Source organism: Rhinoderma darwinii, chromosome 4 (assembly GCF_050947455.1).
Source record: "Rhinoderma darwinii isolate aRhiDar2 chromosome 4, aRhiDar2.hap1, whole genome shotgun sequence".
In the NCBI taxonomy this organism is placed as follows: Eukaryota; Metazoa; Chordata; class Amphibia; order Anura; family Rhinodermatidae; genus Rhinoderma; species Rhinoderma darwinii.
This window is the reverse complement of record NC_134690.1, coordinates 336,155,111-336,167,807: the sequence shown is the minus strand read 5'-3', so window position 1 is coordinate 336,167,807 and position 12,697 is coordinate 336,155,111. Positions and strand designations below refer to the sequence as shown.

At 42.5% G+C, this 12,697-nt stretch overlaps 1 protein-coding gene across 4 annotated transcripts in view; it reads left to right on the top strand.

The window, feature by feature from the left end:
• The window catches only part of PLEKHG1 (pleckstrin homology and RhoGEF domain containing G1), a 219,630-nt gene that overhangs the window by 113,049 nt on the left and 93,884 nt on the right, over positions 1–12,697 (top strand). The window contains exon 1 of one of the 4 annotated variants that reach the window (XM_075862849.1): positions 10,718–10,770. The exons of the other annotated variants lie outside the window; for them this stretch is intronic. Within the exon in view, the coding sequence (XP_075718964.1) occupies positions 10,761–10,770 (10 nt within the window). The 5' untranslated portion in view covers positions 10,718–10,760. Of the gene's footprint in view, positions 1–10,717; positions 10,771–12,697 lie in introns of those variants that run through there. 4 annotated transcript variants of the gene reach the window in all.

Sequence of the window (12,697 nt, the reverse complement as noted above, 5' to 3'; positions counted from 1 at the left end):
TATGGTCAGTGAATGTTCATAAAATAGATGTTGCAGTGTGCGCTTAAAGGTTATTCCTGTCTTATAAAGGGATGTATACCGCTAGGATACGCCATCACTTTATAATCCTGAGAATGAAGGGACCGCAGCGCTGAACTAAACTGCAGCTGGACCCATTGACTTGAATAAGGGCATTCTGCAGTTTTCTGCAGAGAGGTTAGCCGGGGCGCCGCTGTGCATGGAAAACCAGTGAATCAGATGCAGCGCTAAAACAGTGCCCTTCATTCTCAGGATCAGTGGGTGTTCCAGAGGTTGGACCCCCACCGATGATAAAGTGATGGCATATCCTACTGATGGCCTCTTCACATCAATGTTGGGGTTCCGTTTAGCTTTCCGTTCATCTGTTCTATCAGAGGAACAGATAAACGGAAAGACGAACGCAAAGACAAATGGAAAGTATCGTTTCCGTTTGCATTACCATTGATTTCAATGGTATTTTTTTGTTTCAGTTTGCCTCCGTTAGGTTTCCATTTTTTCAATGTAAACAATAGCGTAGTGTGTTGCACTATTGTTTCCATTAAAAAAAAAAAGGAAAACTAGCGGAGCGGAGGCAAAATGAAACAAAAAAATACCATTGAAATCAATGGTAATTCAAACGGAAACGATACTTTCTGTTTGTCTTTCTGTTGATGCAACAGATCAACGGAAAGCCAAACGGAAGCCCAACGCTGATGTGAACAGGTCCTTAGACAAAAATCACATCCAATCACAAAAATGTTTTATGGGTAAATTGAAAAACAAAAAATAAGAAACATAAACATGATAAGTAATTTATTACTATATCTCAGCATACCTATATAAACATATTAGTAGCATCTACTATGAGCTGTGTAATAACAATGACCATTCACAATAACCTGCACAGGTACCCGACTTCAAAAAGTCCTGGAGACTGGCCAAACGACTTCCTGCTTTATGCACGGTGACTTTATAGAGTGTTGGCAACCACGGTGAAACCCTGCTCTAATTGAGCACATGAGAGTGGGAATGGGGGAAATATTCCTTTATTACAGTAGCTAAACTTGACCTTAAAGGCTACAATCGCACGTTGCGGAATTTGGTGCAAAAAAACGCAGGTAATTCTGCATGGTAAAATTTGCACATAATAGTGCGTTTTGTTATGCGTTTAGGTGCATTTTTTTTAGCATTTTGATGCAGAAATTGGTGCAATTTTGTGCTGCGGATTTTGGTGCGTTTTTTTAAAATAAACTTGGTAGTTACAATTTGCAAGCAGAAACACAAGTTAAATTGACATTCTGAAGAATTTAAACTATGAATCGCAGGTCAATTTACATGTAGACGAGAGTACTTGAAATCTCTTTTACTTTGCTGGTACTTTGCGAATTTGCCGCAGGAAAATACACATCGTGTGCATTTGGCTGAAGGGGTTATACGGGATGTGATTTTTTTTAGAAGGGGCTGGAAATTAAATAAACTAAAAAAGCAATGCTTACTATCCTTGCCTTCAGCGAGCCAGCGCTGAGACTGCACTCCCGGTGGTTCTTTACATGCACATAGCATATACCGCTGCATTCAATCAGAGGGCTTAGCGGGTCTCAGTGGGGCTCAGCAGTCATGTGTTGTATTTCTGCCATTATGCCAGAAATACAATTCATCACTGAGCCTTCTTATTGGCTGCAGCAGTTGCATGTAAACAACCGCCAGGAGTGCCGCCACGTCTCATCGCTGGAATGCTGGGGGCGAGGATAGGTAAGTAATGTTTTTTTCATTTATTTATTTAATTTCCAGCCCCTACTAAAAAAAAATTTGCACATCCAAGATAACCCCTATATAGGTATAAGGGTTCTATTTTGCTGCTGCTGAATTTGACTTTATCGAATCAATTTGAAAAATGACATGGTGGATGCTTTGTCACCCATTCAACGGATCCATCAATTGTTTATGAACTTTGGCAAAGGGATTAACAATTTAGCCTAAATATGTCCTGTCTATATACTCGTCTATATACCTATATCTATACCTGTAAGATGTCTTCATTGTCCACCTGCTTGATCCCTCCCACTGAAAAGCATCACATAAATCACTGATGGGTATTTCGGACTCATATAGACAAGATTTATAGCAATTGCGGATAGTATACGGCTGCAAATGCACGGTCGTGTGCATGAGGCCTTATTGTCCATCTTAATTGCAACATATCCATACCCTATATACTACGTCAGTAGACCATAGATGATTTACAGACATAACATGTCCTCAATGAGAAGTGCTAGGAAACACATTATTTACATGAGCGTGGCGCATCTCGGACATGAAAAACTGCAGTTTTTCACATCCCTGGTGCATCCGTGCTCTGCGCTGCGGGACGCGATGTCTCGCATCCCCATAGATGAGAGTCTATGGAGGGATGCGTAACACGTTAAAAAATAGGACATGTCCTATTTTCTCATGGACCCTTCACACGGTTCATTGAAACAACAGCCACATTGAACGGCCACATTGAGTTACAAAGGTCTGTGGGACGGCCGTTGTTTCAACGGCCGTCACATGGACGTTTTAGGCTGGGTTCACACAGGGTTTTTTGCAGGAGGAAAATCTGGCTCAAAATTCCGTTTGGAATTTTGAGGCAGATTTTTCTCTGCCTGCATGCCGATTTTCTCGGCGATTTTCGCAGTGTTTTCCGCTGCGTCTTTCACCAGCGGCCATTGAGCACCGCGGGCATAAAACGCCGTGAAATACGCTTTCTCTGCCTCCCATTGATGTCAATGGGAGGTCAGAGGCGTAAACGCCTGAAGATAGGGCATGTCCCTTCTTTTTTAAATCAATGGGAGCCATTTTCGGAAGTTTTTTGGCGCATTTTTTGGCGCGGTTACCGCGTAAAAAAACTCGTAAAAAGACTCTGTGTGAACCCAGCCTAACACGCTGGGGTAAATAAGGCCTTAGGGTAAGTTCACACGTAGCATAAATACTGCAGATTTTCAGCAACAGACTTAGGGCTTATTCAGACAAACGGGATATACGTCCGTGCAATGCGCATGATTTTCACGTGCGTTGCACGGACCTATATTAGTCTATGGGGCCGTGCAGACATGTGCGTGATTTTTACTCAACGTGAGTCCGCTGAAAAAAAGTCACGACATGTCCGTTCTTTGGGCGTTTTTCGCGCATCACGCACCCATTGAAGTCAATGGGTGCGTGAAAACCACGCATGCCACACGGAAGCACTTCCGTGTGACGCGCGTGATTCGCGCAACAGCTGTAAAAGGATGAATGAAAACAGAAAAGCACCACGTGATTTTCTGTTTACAAACATCCAAACGGAGTGTCATAATGATGGCGGCTGCGCGAAAAGCACGCAGCCGCGCATCATATGCTGATGACACACAGAGCTGTTAAGTGCCTTTTGCGCAGAAGAAATGCTAGCACAGGCTTCCAGTATCCGTAGTTTCAGTTGCTGCACATCTCGTATCTTCACAGCATAGACAATTGCCTTCAGATGACCCCAAAGATAAAAGTCTAAGGGGGTCAGATCAGGAGACCTAGGGGGCCATTCAACTGGCCCACGACGACCAATCCACTTTCCAGGAAACTGTTCATCTAGGAATGCTCGTACCTGACACCCATAATGTGGTGGTGCACCATCTTGCTGGAAAAACTCAGGGAAAGTGCCAGCTTCTGGAAAGTGGATTGGTCATCGTGGGCCAGTTGAATGGCCCCCTAGGTCTCCCAATCTGACCCCCTTAGACTTTTATCTTTGGGGTCATCTGAAGGCAATTGTCTATGCTGTGAAGATACGAGATGTGCAGCAACTGAAACTACGGATACTGGAAGCCTGTGCTAGCATTTCTTCTGCGGTGTTGCTATCAGTGTGTGAAGAGTGGGAGAAGAGGGTTGAATTGACAATCCAACACAATGGGCAGCACTTTGAATACCTTTTATAAGTGGTCAGAAACTTGTAAATAACTCATGAAAGAATAAAGTTACGTTAAAACCAAGCACACCATTGTTTTTCTTGTGAAATTCTCGATAAGTTTGATGTGTCACATGACCCTCTTCCCATTGAAAAAACTAAAGTTGGATACAAAATGGCCGACTTCAAAATGGCCACCATGGTCAACACCCAGCTTGAAAAGTTTCCCCCCTCCCATATACTAATGTGCCACAAACAGGAAGTTAATATCACCAACCATTCCCATTTTATTTAGGTGTATCCATATAAATGGCCCACCCTGTAGTTTTTTTTAGCCGTGCTTTAAGATGACAAATATAAAATGTGCTGCTGGTTACTCGCATATTTATCAGACAGAAAAGTGGGTGGTCACATTATCTTAAAGAATATGACATAGAGCATGTGCTCCAAGTGCTGTCACCAAATGAAGTCTTGACTCCACCGCTCACCTTTTTTGTACGGCAGAATGTTTATAGAAGGCTTATTCTGCTACGTGACACGAAGCAAAACATTCTTGCGGTGTAATCGGAGGCACCATATGGTCGGAAGAACAAGCTCAATGTTGTAAAAGCTTCTTGTGAAGTTCCTTGTTTACAATCTAACCAGGCCTCTGGTAAAGAACGTAGTGGCATAAACTGGCATTAACTGCGCGGTATCATTCCATTATTTTACATTAAAGATAAGCTCCACCTTGGAACAACTTTAAACCATATATTATTATTAATTATTATTATTATTATTCCTAAATATATATCTAAAATGCTGAAATCACACATACAGTGTTTGATGCAGCTTTTTGAGCTAAAGCCAGGAGTAAATTCAAAGGGACTGAGGGGTATAAAGGAAGGACTTAGGCCTCATTTACACGAGCGTGTGCGTTTTGCGCGCGCAAAAAACGCTGCGTTTTGCGCGCGCAAAAGGCACTTGGCAGCTCCGTGTGTCATCCGTGTATGATGCGCGGCTGCGTGATTTTCGCGCAGCCGCCATCATAGAGATGAGGCTAGTCGACGCCCGTCACTGTCCAAGGTGCTGAAAGAGCTAACTGATCGGCAGTAACTCTTTCAGCACCCGCGACAGTGAGTTCCGATCACAATATACACCAACCTGTGAATAAAAAAAGACTTTCATACTTACCAAGAACTTCCTGCTTCCCCCAGTCCGGGCTCCCGGCCGTTGCCTTGGTGACGCGTCCCTCTCTTGTCATCCGGCCCCACCTCCCAGGATGACGCCGCAGTCCATGAGACCGCTGCAGCCTGTGATTGGCTGCAGCCTGTGCTTGGCCTGTGATTGGCTGCAGCTGTCACTTTGACTGAACTGTCATCCCGGGAGGTCGGACCGGAGTTATCGGTAAGTCAGAACGTCTTTTTTTTTTTACAGGTTCATGGATTTTCGGAGCGGAAGTCACTGTCCATGGTGCTGAACCAGTTTAACGCTTTCAGCACCGTGGACAGTGACTGTCTCCTGACGTCGCGTACCCGAACATTTTTTACCGGTTTCGGTCAAAACGAGTTTGGCCGAACCCGGTGAAGTTCGGTGCGCTCATCTCGAATTTGACACTCCGTTTGGATGTTTGTAAACAGAAAAGCACGTGGTGCTTTTCTGTTTACATTCAGGAGTTTGACAGCTCTTGCGCGAATCACGCAGTTCGCACGGAAGTGCTTCCGTGCGGCATGCGTGGTTTTCACGCACCCATTGACTTCAATGGGTGCGTGAGTGCGCGAAAAACGCACGATTATAGAACATGTCGTGAGTTTTTTTCTGCGCACACGCGCTGAGCGCAATTCACGCATCGTCTAAACTGCCCCATTGACTAATATAGGTGCGTACGACATGCGTGCAAAGCACGCGCGTCGCACGCGCGTATAATACGTTCGTGTAAATGAGGCCTTAGGCTGAGATGCCACGTAAAGTAAACACTTAGGAATTTCCGCAACAGAATTCTGTGCGCAAATGCCGCAGCATTTACCGAGGCAGCTAAGTGTATGATATTCGAACAAATCTCATGCATACGCTGCAAAAAATCTCTGCAGCGGAAATGTTCATAAATTCACCTTACGGTGCGGTTTTTAAATCCGCAGCATGTCAATGTATGCTGCGGAAACGTGGCTCTTTTGTTGCAGATTTTCGCCATTGAATTCAACGGTGAGAAAAAGCCCGCTACAAATAGCATATGTTGCAATTTTTGCTGCGGAAACTTTGCGAAAAAGGCACATCTGAAAAACAAACACCTTTTTTTTCATTCAAATTAATTAAAAATGCCAGGGCATTGCCTTAGGGCTTATTCACACGAACATGTTTTACGTCTGTGCTACGCGCGTGATTTTCACGCGCGTCGCATGGACCTATGTTAATGAATGGGGCCGTTGAGACCGTCAGTGAATTTCACGCAGCATATGTCCGCTGCGTGAAACTCACGACATGTCCTATATTTGGCCGTGTTTCGCGCTGCACGCACCCATTGAAGTCAATGTGTGCGTGCAAATCGCGCTCGGCACACGGAAGCACTTCGTGAAGTGAAATAAATGAATGAAAACAGAAAAGCACCACGTGCTTTTATGTTTGCAAACATAAAAACAGAGTGTCATAATGATGCCGGCTGCGCGAAAATTACACACGAACCTTTTGCGCACGCAAAATTCCGCGCTCGTGTGAATCCGGCCTTAGCGTTGTGCCTCTGTTCCTCGTGCAGCCCGGCCTCCTGGGATGACGTTTCAACGCATGTGACTGCTGCAGCCGCTCTTTTTATGAACATATATTATTCTTTTATGACAGCAAAAACTGACACAAATAAAAGATCTTACATAATAATAAAAGTAGGCAAATCTAACTCCTTTTTAGCCATTTATTTTACTAATTATACCCAGTTTACTTGTTTTTTTTTCTTTCCCTGCCAGCAAGTTGATCCACTTTGATTAATTACTTACTTAAAGGGAAAGTGTACTTCCTCCTGTGCCAAGTACAAAGGAAAACATTCCCTGGAACTAATCAGCGTGGCTAGGATTACATCAGTAAACAGTTTCCTGACACTTAATTTGATGCCAATATCCTAAGTACTGTACCAAAATAAGGACAGCCTCAGCACCAAATATAGATGAATATATTTCTATGGTATTGCTGACAAAGGAGGAACAAAAACAAAAGTTTCCATTTAAGACACACTTTTTTCTAATTGTAGTAGCATATTTTTACCAACAGGGAGCGCAATCAGAACCATTGTTAAAACTTAGCTTAAAACTAGACCAGGAAGTCAGAAGATGAATCAAGTTATTACAGTGGCGCGCTGTATGATATATTTGGCGCATCTTACTAGGCATGTTAGACGCTTTTCTCTTCTTTGTGCAGTCTCCTGGTTGGCTTATTTTAGAAAACTATTTTGCACCAAAATTTTGTGGCAATTTCGTTGCATTTCAAGCCATGCCCCCTTTCTTCTAAACCACGCCCTATTTTGAGATACCTAACAAAACTCTCTAGTGAGGTGCAAAAAGTGTCTAAAACACATAATAAGACTGACACAAGACACACATGCCAGTTGTTTTAGCGCCAATTGAGCATTTACTGAAGCTTAGTAAATCTCCCCCCATGTCTTGCATAAAGTAGAGCACATACAACATGTCATTTGTCGGATGTCTCTTTTATAACAGTCTTTGGACTTATGGCTTATGCACATGGTCATATGAGTTGTACAGAAGTATCATTTAGCACATTGTATTGACCTCTGAATGCGTCCAATTTCATATGGAGGTTTTTTGTTTTTTTTCTGGATTCCTGTACAAATCTGATAGAAAACAAATTGTGACATCTCCATCAGACGCCATATGTAAAAAGCATAGCATCTAGGGGAGACTATCTCTGTACATAAGTCACCTGATAAATCCTGTATGGTACATGGGAGCCGTATGGCATTCGTGCACTGCCCCTACCATGAGCCCTTTGGGTGTTTTCGCAAGTAGCAAGTCCCTGTGTTTTAAGCCAATTGACATTGCTTCTAGGGGAGAATACCGCCATAAGGCTAGTGCCCCCTATCAATATGATGTCATCCACAAGCTGCTGAAAAACAGTGCCATTACTTCAAGTGCACAGCGTGTTTCCCTATGGAGAAAAAAATTCACCTTGCGACCATTGCAAAAAATCTGATAATGTCTGTCCAATTCACAGCAACTTGCAAGTGACACCATGGATGCCTAGCCCAAGGGTAAGTTTACACGCTTAACAAAAAACGTCTGAAAATACGGAGCTGCTGTCAAGGGAAAACAGCTCCTGTTTTTCAGCCGGTTTTTAAGCAACTCGCGTTTTTTGCGGCGTTTATTACGGCCGTTTTTGGAGCTGTTTTTCTATGTAGTCAAAGAAAAACGGCTCAAGAAGTGACATGCACTTCTTTGCGGCCGTTTTTTTATGCGGCAGATTTTCAAAACAGCTGCGTAAAAAAAACCGCCCCGTCGGAACAGAACTCCGTTTTTCCCATTGAAATCAATCGGCAGATGTTTGGAGGCGTTCTGCTTCCGATTTTTCGGCCGCTTACGACTTGAAAAATGGCCGAAAATAAGCCGTGTGAACATACCCTTACACAGCATGCGCTGGACCATATAAATCGGAGGCACAGGGTGGTACAGTACGTCAGTCTGTTTGCATCATATTACAGTGATATAGATCCACAATACAACCTTGTATATGAGGCGTTTTTACAAGTGGCAGATCCCTATAAGGCCGGATTCACACGAGCGTGTGCTTTTTGCGTTTGCAAAAAGCGCTGCGTTTTGTGCGCGCAAAAGCTCCGTGTGTCATCAGCATATGGTGTGCGGTTGCGTGATTTTCTGTTTTCATTCATAGTTTTTACTACTGTATTTGATTCAATGGGTGCGTGCAGCGCAAAACACGGGCAAGTATAGGACATGTCATGAGTTTCACGCAGCGCACATACACTGCGTGAAATTCACTGATAGTCTGAACGGCCCCATTCACTAACATAGGTCCGTGCGACGCGTGATTTCCACGCATTATACGTTCGTGTGAATAAGCCCTAACAGTATTTATAAATGTGCCTCATCATAATTATATAGGGTAATAGAAAAGTGACACCTAGTGGACAAAACATTAAACAAAACTAAAGCACCCTAAATTGCTTATGATGAAAAGGGTATTAATTAAATAGTAATTTCACGAATGAAATTCTTATAATAAGGCTATGTTCACACAGGGCAGATACGCTGCATAAAAGCACACAGTTTATCTGCCAAATAATGGTGCAGTTTTCCATCCAGAATGTCCGCTGCAGAAAATTGCACGTTTAACAAAAAAACAACAACACATACTTACCCTCTGACATCCCGCAGACCGGCCTCCGTGGATGAAGTTTAATCCCATGTGACCGCTGCAGCCTGTGATTGGCTGCTGCAGTCACATGGGATGAAACATCATCCCTGGAGGACAGTCTGGACAAAAAAGCACAGAATTCTGTATAAGATTTTTTTATTTTTTTTTTAATGAATTGCATTTCTTGCGGCGGAATTGCTGCGTTTCTTCCGCAAAAACATGCAACATTTGCTATTTGTTGCGGGTTTTACCTCCCCATTGAATCCAATGGGGGAAAACCTGCAACAAAAAAATGCAGCGATTGCACAAATACAATTGACATGCTGCGGATTGAAAAAAGCGTGTGCATATAATTTGTTCATATCTCATCCACTTTGCTGCTACTGTGTTGTGCTGTGGATTTTCCGCAACAAAATCCGTTGCGGAAAATCTGCAGTATTTACACTACGTGTGAACTGACCCTAAACATCTCTTTTCCTTGTATGAGAACGTACAGACAGATATTTATAGATGTGGACTATATGCTATAAATTCACTTTATTTCAGTGTTATACATGCACATTACAACCTGAGCTGCGGAAATACCGTAACTGCCGTACTTCTATACATACATGACATCTCTATAAAGTCCTTCTCTGACAAAGACCTAGGGGCCTAGCAGTCAATGCTTCTTGTACACACACGACGCGCTGCAATTAAACTCCGGACCATTATCCGTGATCGCTTCCACAAACACGAGCAATCGCTAATTGCTTTTACTGACGCTCGCTGTATGTTACCTGTCTAATAATGGGAAATCAGTGATTAGCAAATCTGCATTATGTTAATGAGCCTTGTCGACCTTCTCAGGATGCAGCAAATTTTTTAACCATTAAAGTGGAATTCTTTTTCAAAGTATTAAGTGAAAAAGACAGAACAATCAAGTGAGCCCTTCCCTTTCTAACATGTGTCGCTTTGTGCTGGAACAATAGTAGAGAGCGGTTTCCACAGAGATTATGGCTTGAAAAGTGAGCATGTCGCCTAATGGCTGTTGTCGTAGGCCCGGGCTCACAGACATAACACCATTGGCTAGGCCTTCGAGCCTTTGCATCTCACAGCTCAATGTGCAGCATTGTTCATCTCTTTAGAAAAGTTCCTGGGTAGCTGTAAATATGTCCGCACTGGGTGAGAGAGACTGATTGGAAACTGGCAGCTTTTCTTAGTGGTGGGAGGGATAGGCCGGGGGAGGGGAGACTATTCACTTTTCCACTCTCAAATAGGTTGGGTATCTTTTCACCATTCATATGGTTTCTGCTTGTCTTGTGGAGAGTTCTTCCAGGGGGATTTGCCAGAAAACTGAGAAGATAGTTGATCTTTTTTTTTAAAAAAAACCTTGTGGAATGCTGAAGTTTTACTATGAGACGCTTATGGCTGTTACGTAACTTATCTACTATATGAATATATAGACACTATAGAAGGATATTCCCCTGTGGTGAATCCGATTTCTGTATCTGAAACCAAAATGCCTACAGGTAAGTTAGTCCTTAGATAACTTATCGTAGTAGGATGACCTACTTATTGCGTTGTATTATATATATGTTACCTTTTTGTTTTTTAGGTTGTTTTTTTTTTGTTCTATTTGTTTCATTTGTATTGAGTTGAATTCAAATTTTTGGATTTGAAATCCGATTTTGCTCCCATTATAGAATAAGCTCTGACGGGACAAGTTCTGAACCCTGTTGTGTATAATTGTCATCATTTCAAGATTACTGGCAATGATCTTTTGTAGCAAATGGGTAATTATTTGTAAATGCATTCAGGGTCCATGTGGCTTGTGCTTCTTCACTGAGACATTAAAACCTCCTGCCGTGTTTTAATTAGAGCGGTTTGCAGTTACATTCCTGTTCATTTGCATCTCTATGACCCCGTTGTGCAGTTTGTTCACCGATCCTGATTTTTTTTTTTTTTTAGTTCTGTATAAAGATAATGCAAATTCTACAGGAACTATAATCGCGAATAGGAAAGTAGATTACCTGTTTAATGACGGTCTTTTGTGGCTTAACATAATCTATTTCTTATTTATGGCACAGTTGTTCTCATTTATATACAAATGTGGCAGAGCAGAGTTTGTCATTTGTCATAATGTGCCATGATATCACAGTATGTGGTTTTTCAGTATGATGGCCGTACAGAGAAGAAACTGTTAAATGACCGCTTCAGCTCTGCTATAAAGGAGTTAACGTCGTCGTGTTTTTGTTTTTTTTTTGCCAGCTTGCCACTTGTTTCTGTCAAACACTCTCTTGACACTTGTCCTGGCTGACGCTGTTTTTATATCATATTTTATAGCGGTCTACCAAGATGGTGGTGCCGCCTGTTAATCACTTTATTGCTTGTTTTTCACTTCTTTTGCTTTTATGCTCAATATACTCCCTATTTATAGAGTATTTACTGTGATAGCTGCCATGGTCCTTATTTTAGACACTGTATGGATTGCGTGTTAAAGAGCGGTTGTCCTTTTCACCCGGGCCTGCTTGGTGGTCTTGTGCTCTCTGGTATCTGGACTGAGGCTGCACTATGTTCTGCACTGTTTTGTTGCTTATCTTTATGTATGAACACTGCCCTATTCATAGCGTACTGCACATCTCATGCTTGCATTATATCTATACTGTCATGTGCCTTCTATTCCACGTATCTTTATCAAAAGTTACTGTATTTTAACATGTTACATTGGCGGCTACGTTTTCAATTAACCCCGTCCTTTCCAGAGAATAATCATTTACAATCATGAAATTAACGAATGCTGTCCTAAACTTCACGCTTTAATATTTAATATGGGTGACAGGGTGTTACTTACTTTACTTACATCTAGGGCCATAAATATGGGATATGTCCATAGGGACCTACCGTATCTTTGTATCACATGCAAAGTATCTGATGGGCATAGCTAAGGAGGCGGGTGTCAGGGAGGGGTGCTAACAAGCCACTCTGCCTAGATATAGGTCTAGGATTGAATTTTTGGCTCAGGTAAAGGAAAACCTAGCTGCGACCCTGGTACATGTAGTCAGCATTGGAGTTTATTGTAAGGATAAGGCCTTATTCACACGCACGTGTATTACGTCCATGATACGCGCGTGGTTGCACGGACCTATGTTAGTGAATGGGGCCGTTGAGACAGTCTGCGTAAAACTCACGACATGTTCTATACTTGCCCGTTTTTCGCGCATCACGCACCCATTAAAGTCAATGGGTGCGTGAAGATCACGAACGGCACACGGAAGCACTTCCGTGATTCGCGCAACAGTAGATAAAGAAATGAAGGAAAAAATAAAAGCACTTCCTTCATTTCTTTTTCTAAACTTCAAAACCACGTGTCATAAGCATGGACTATGCGTGAAAATCACACAGCACATACTGATGACACACGCAACTACAACGCGCAAAAAACGCAGCATTTTTTGC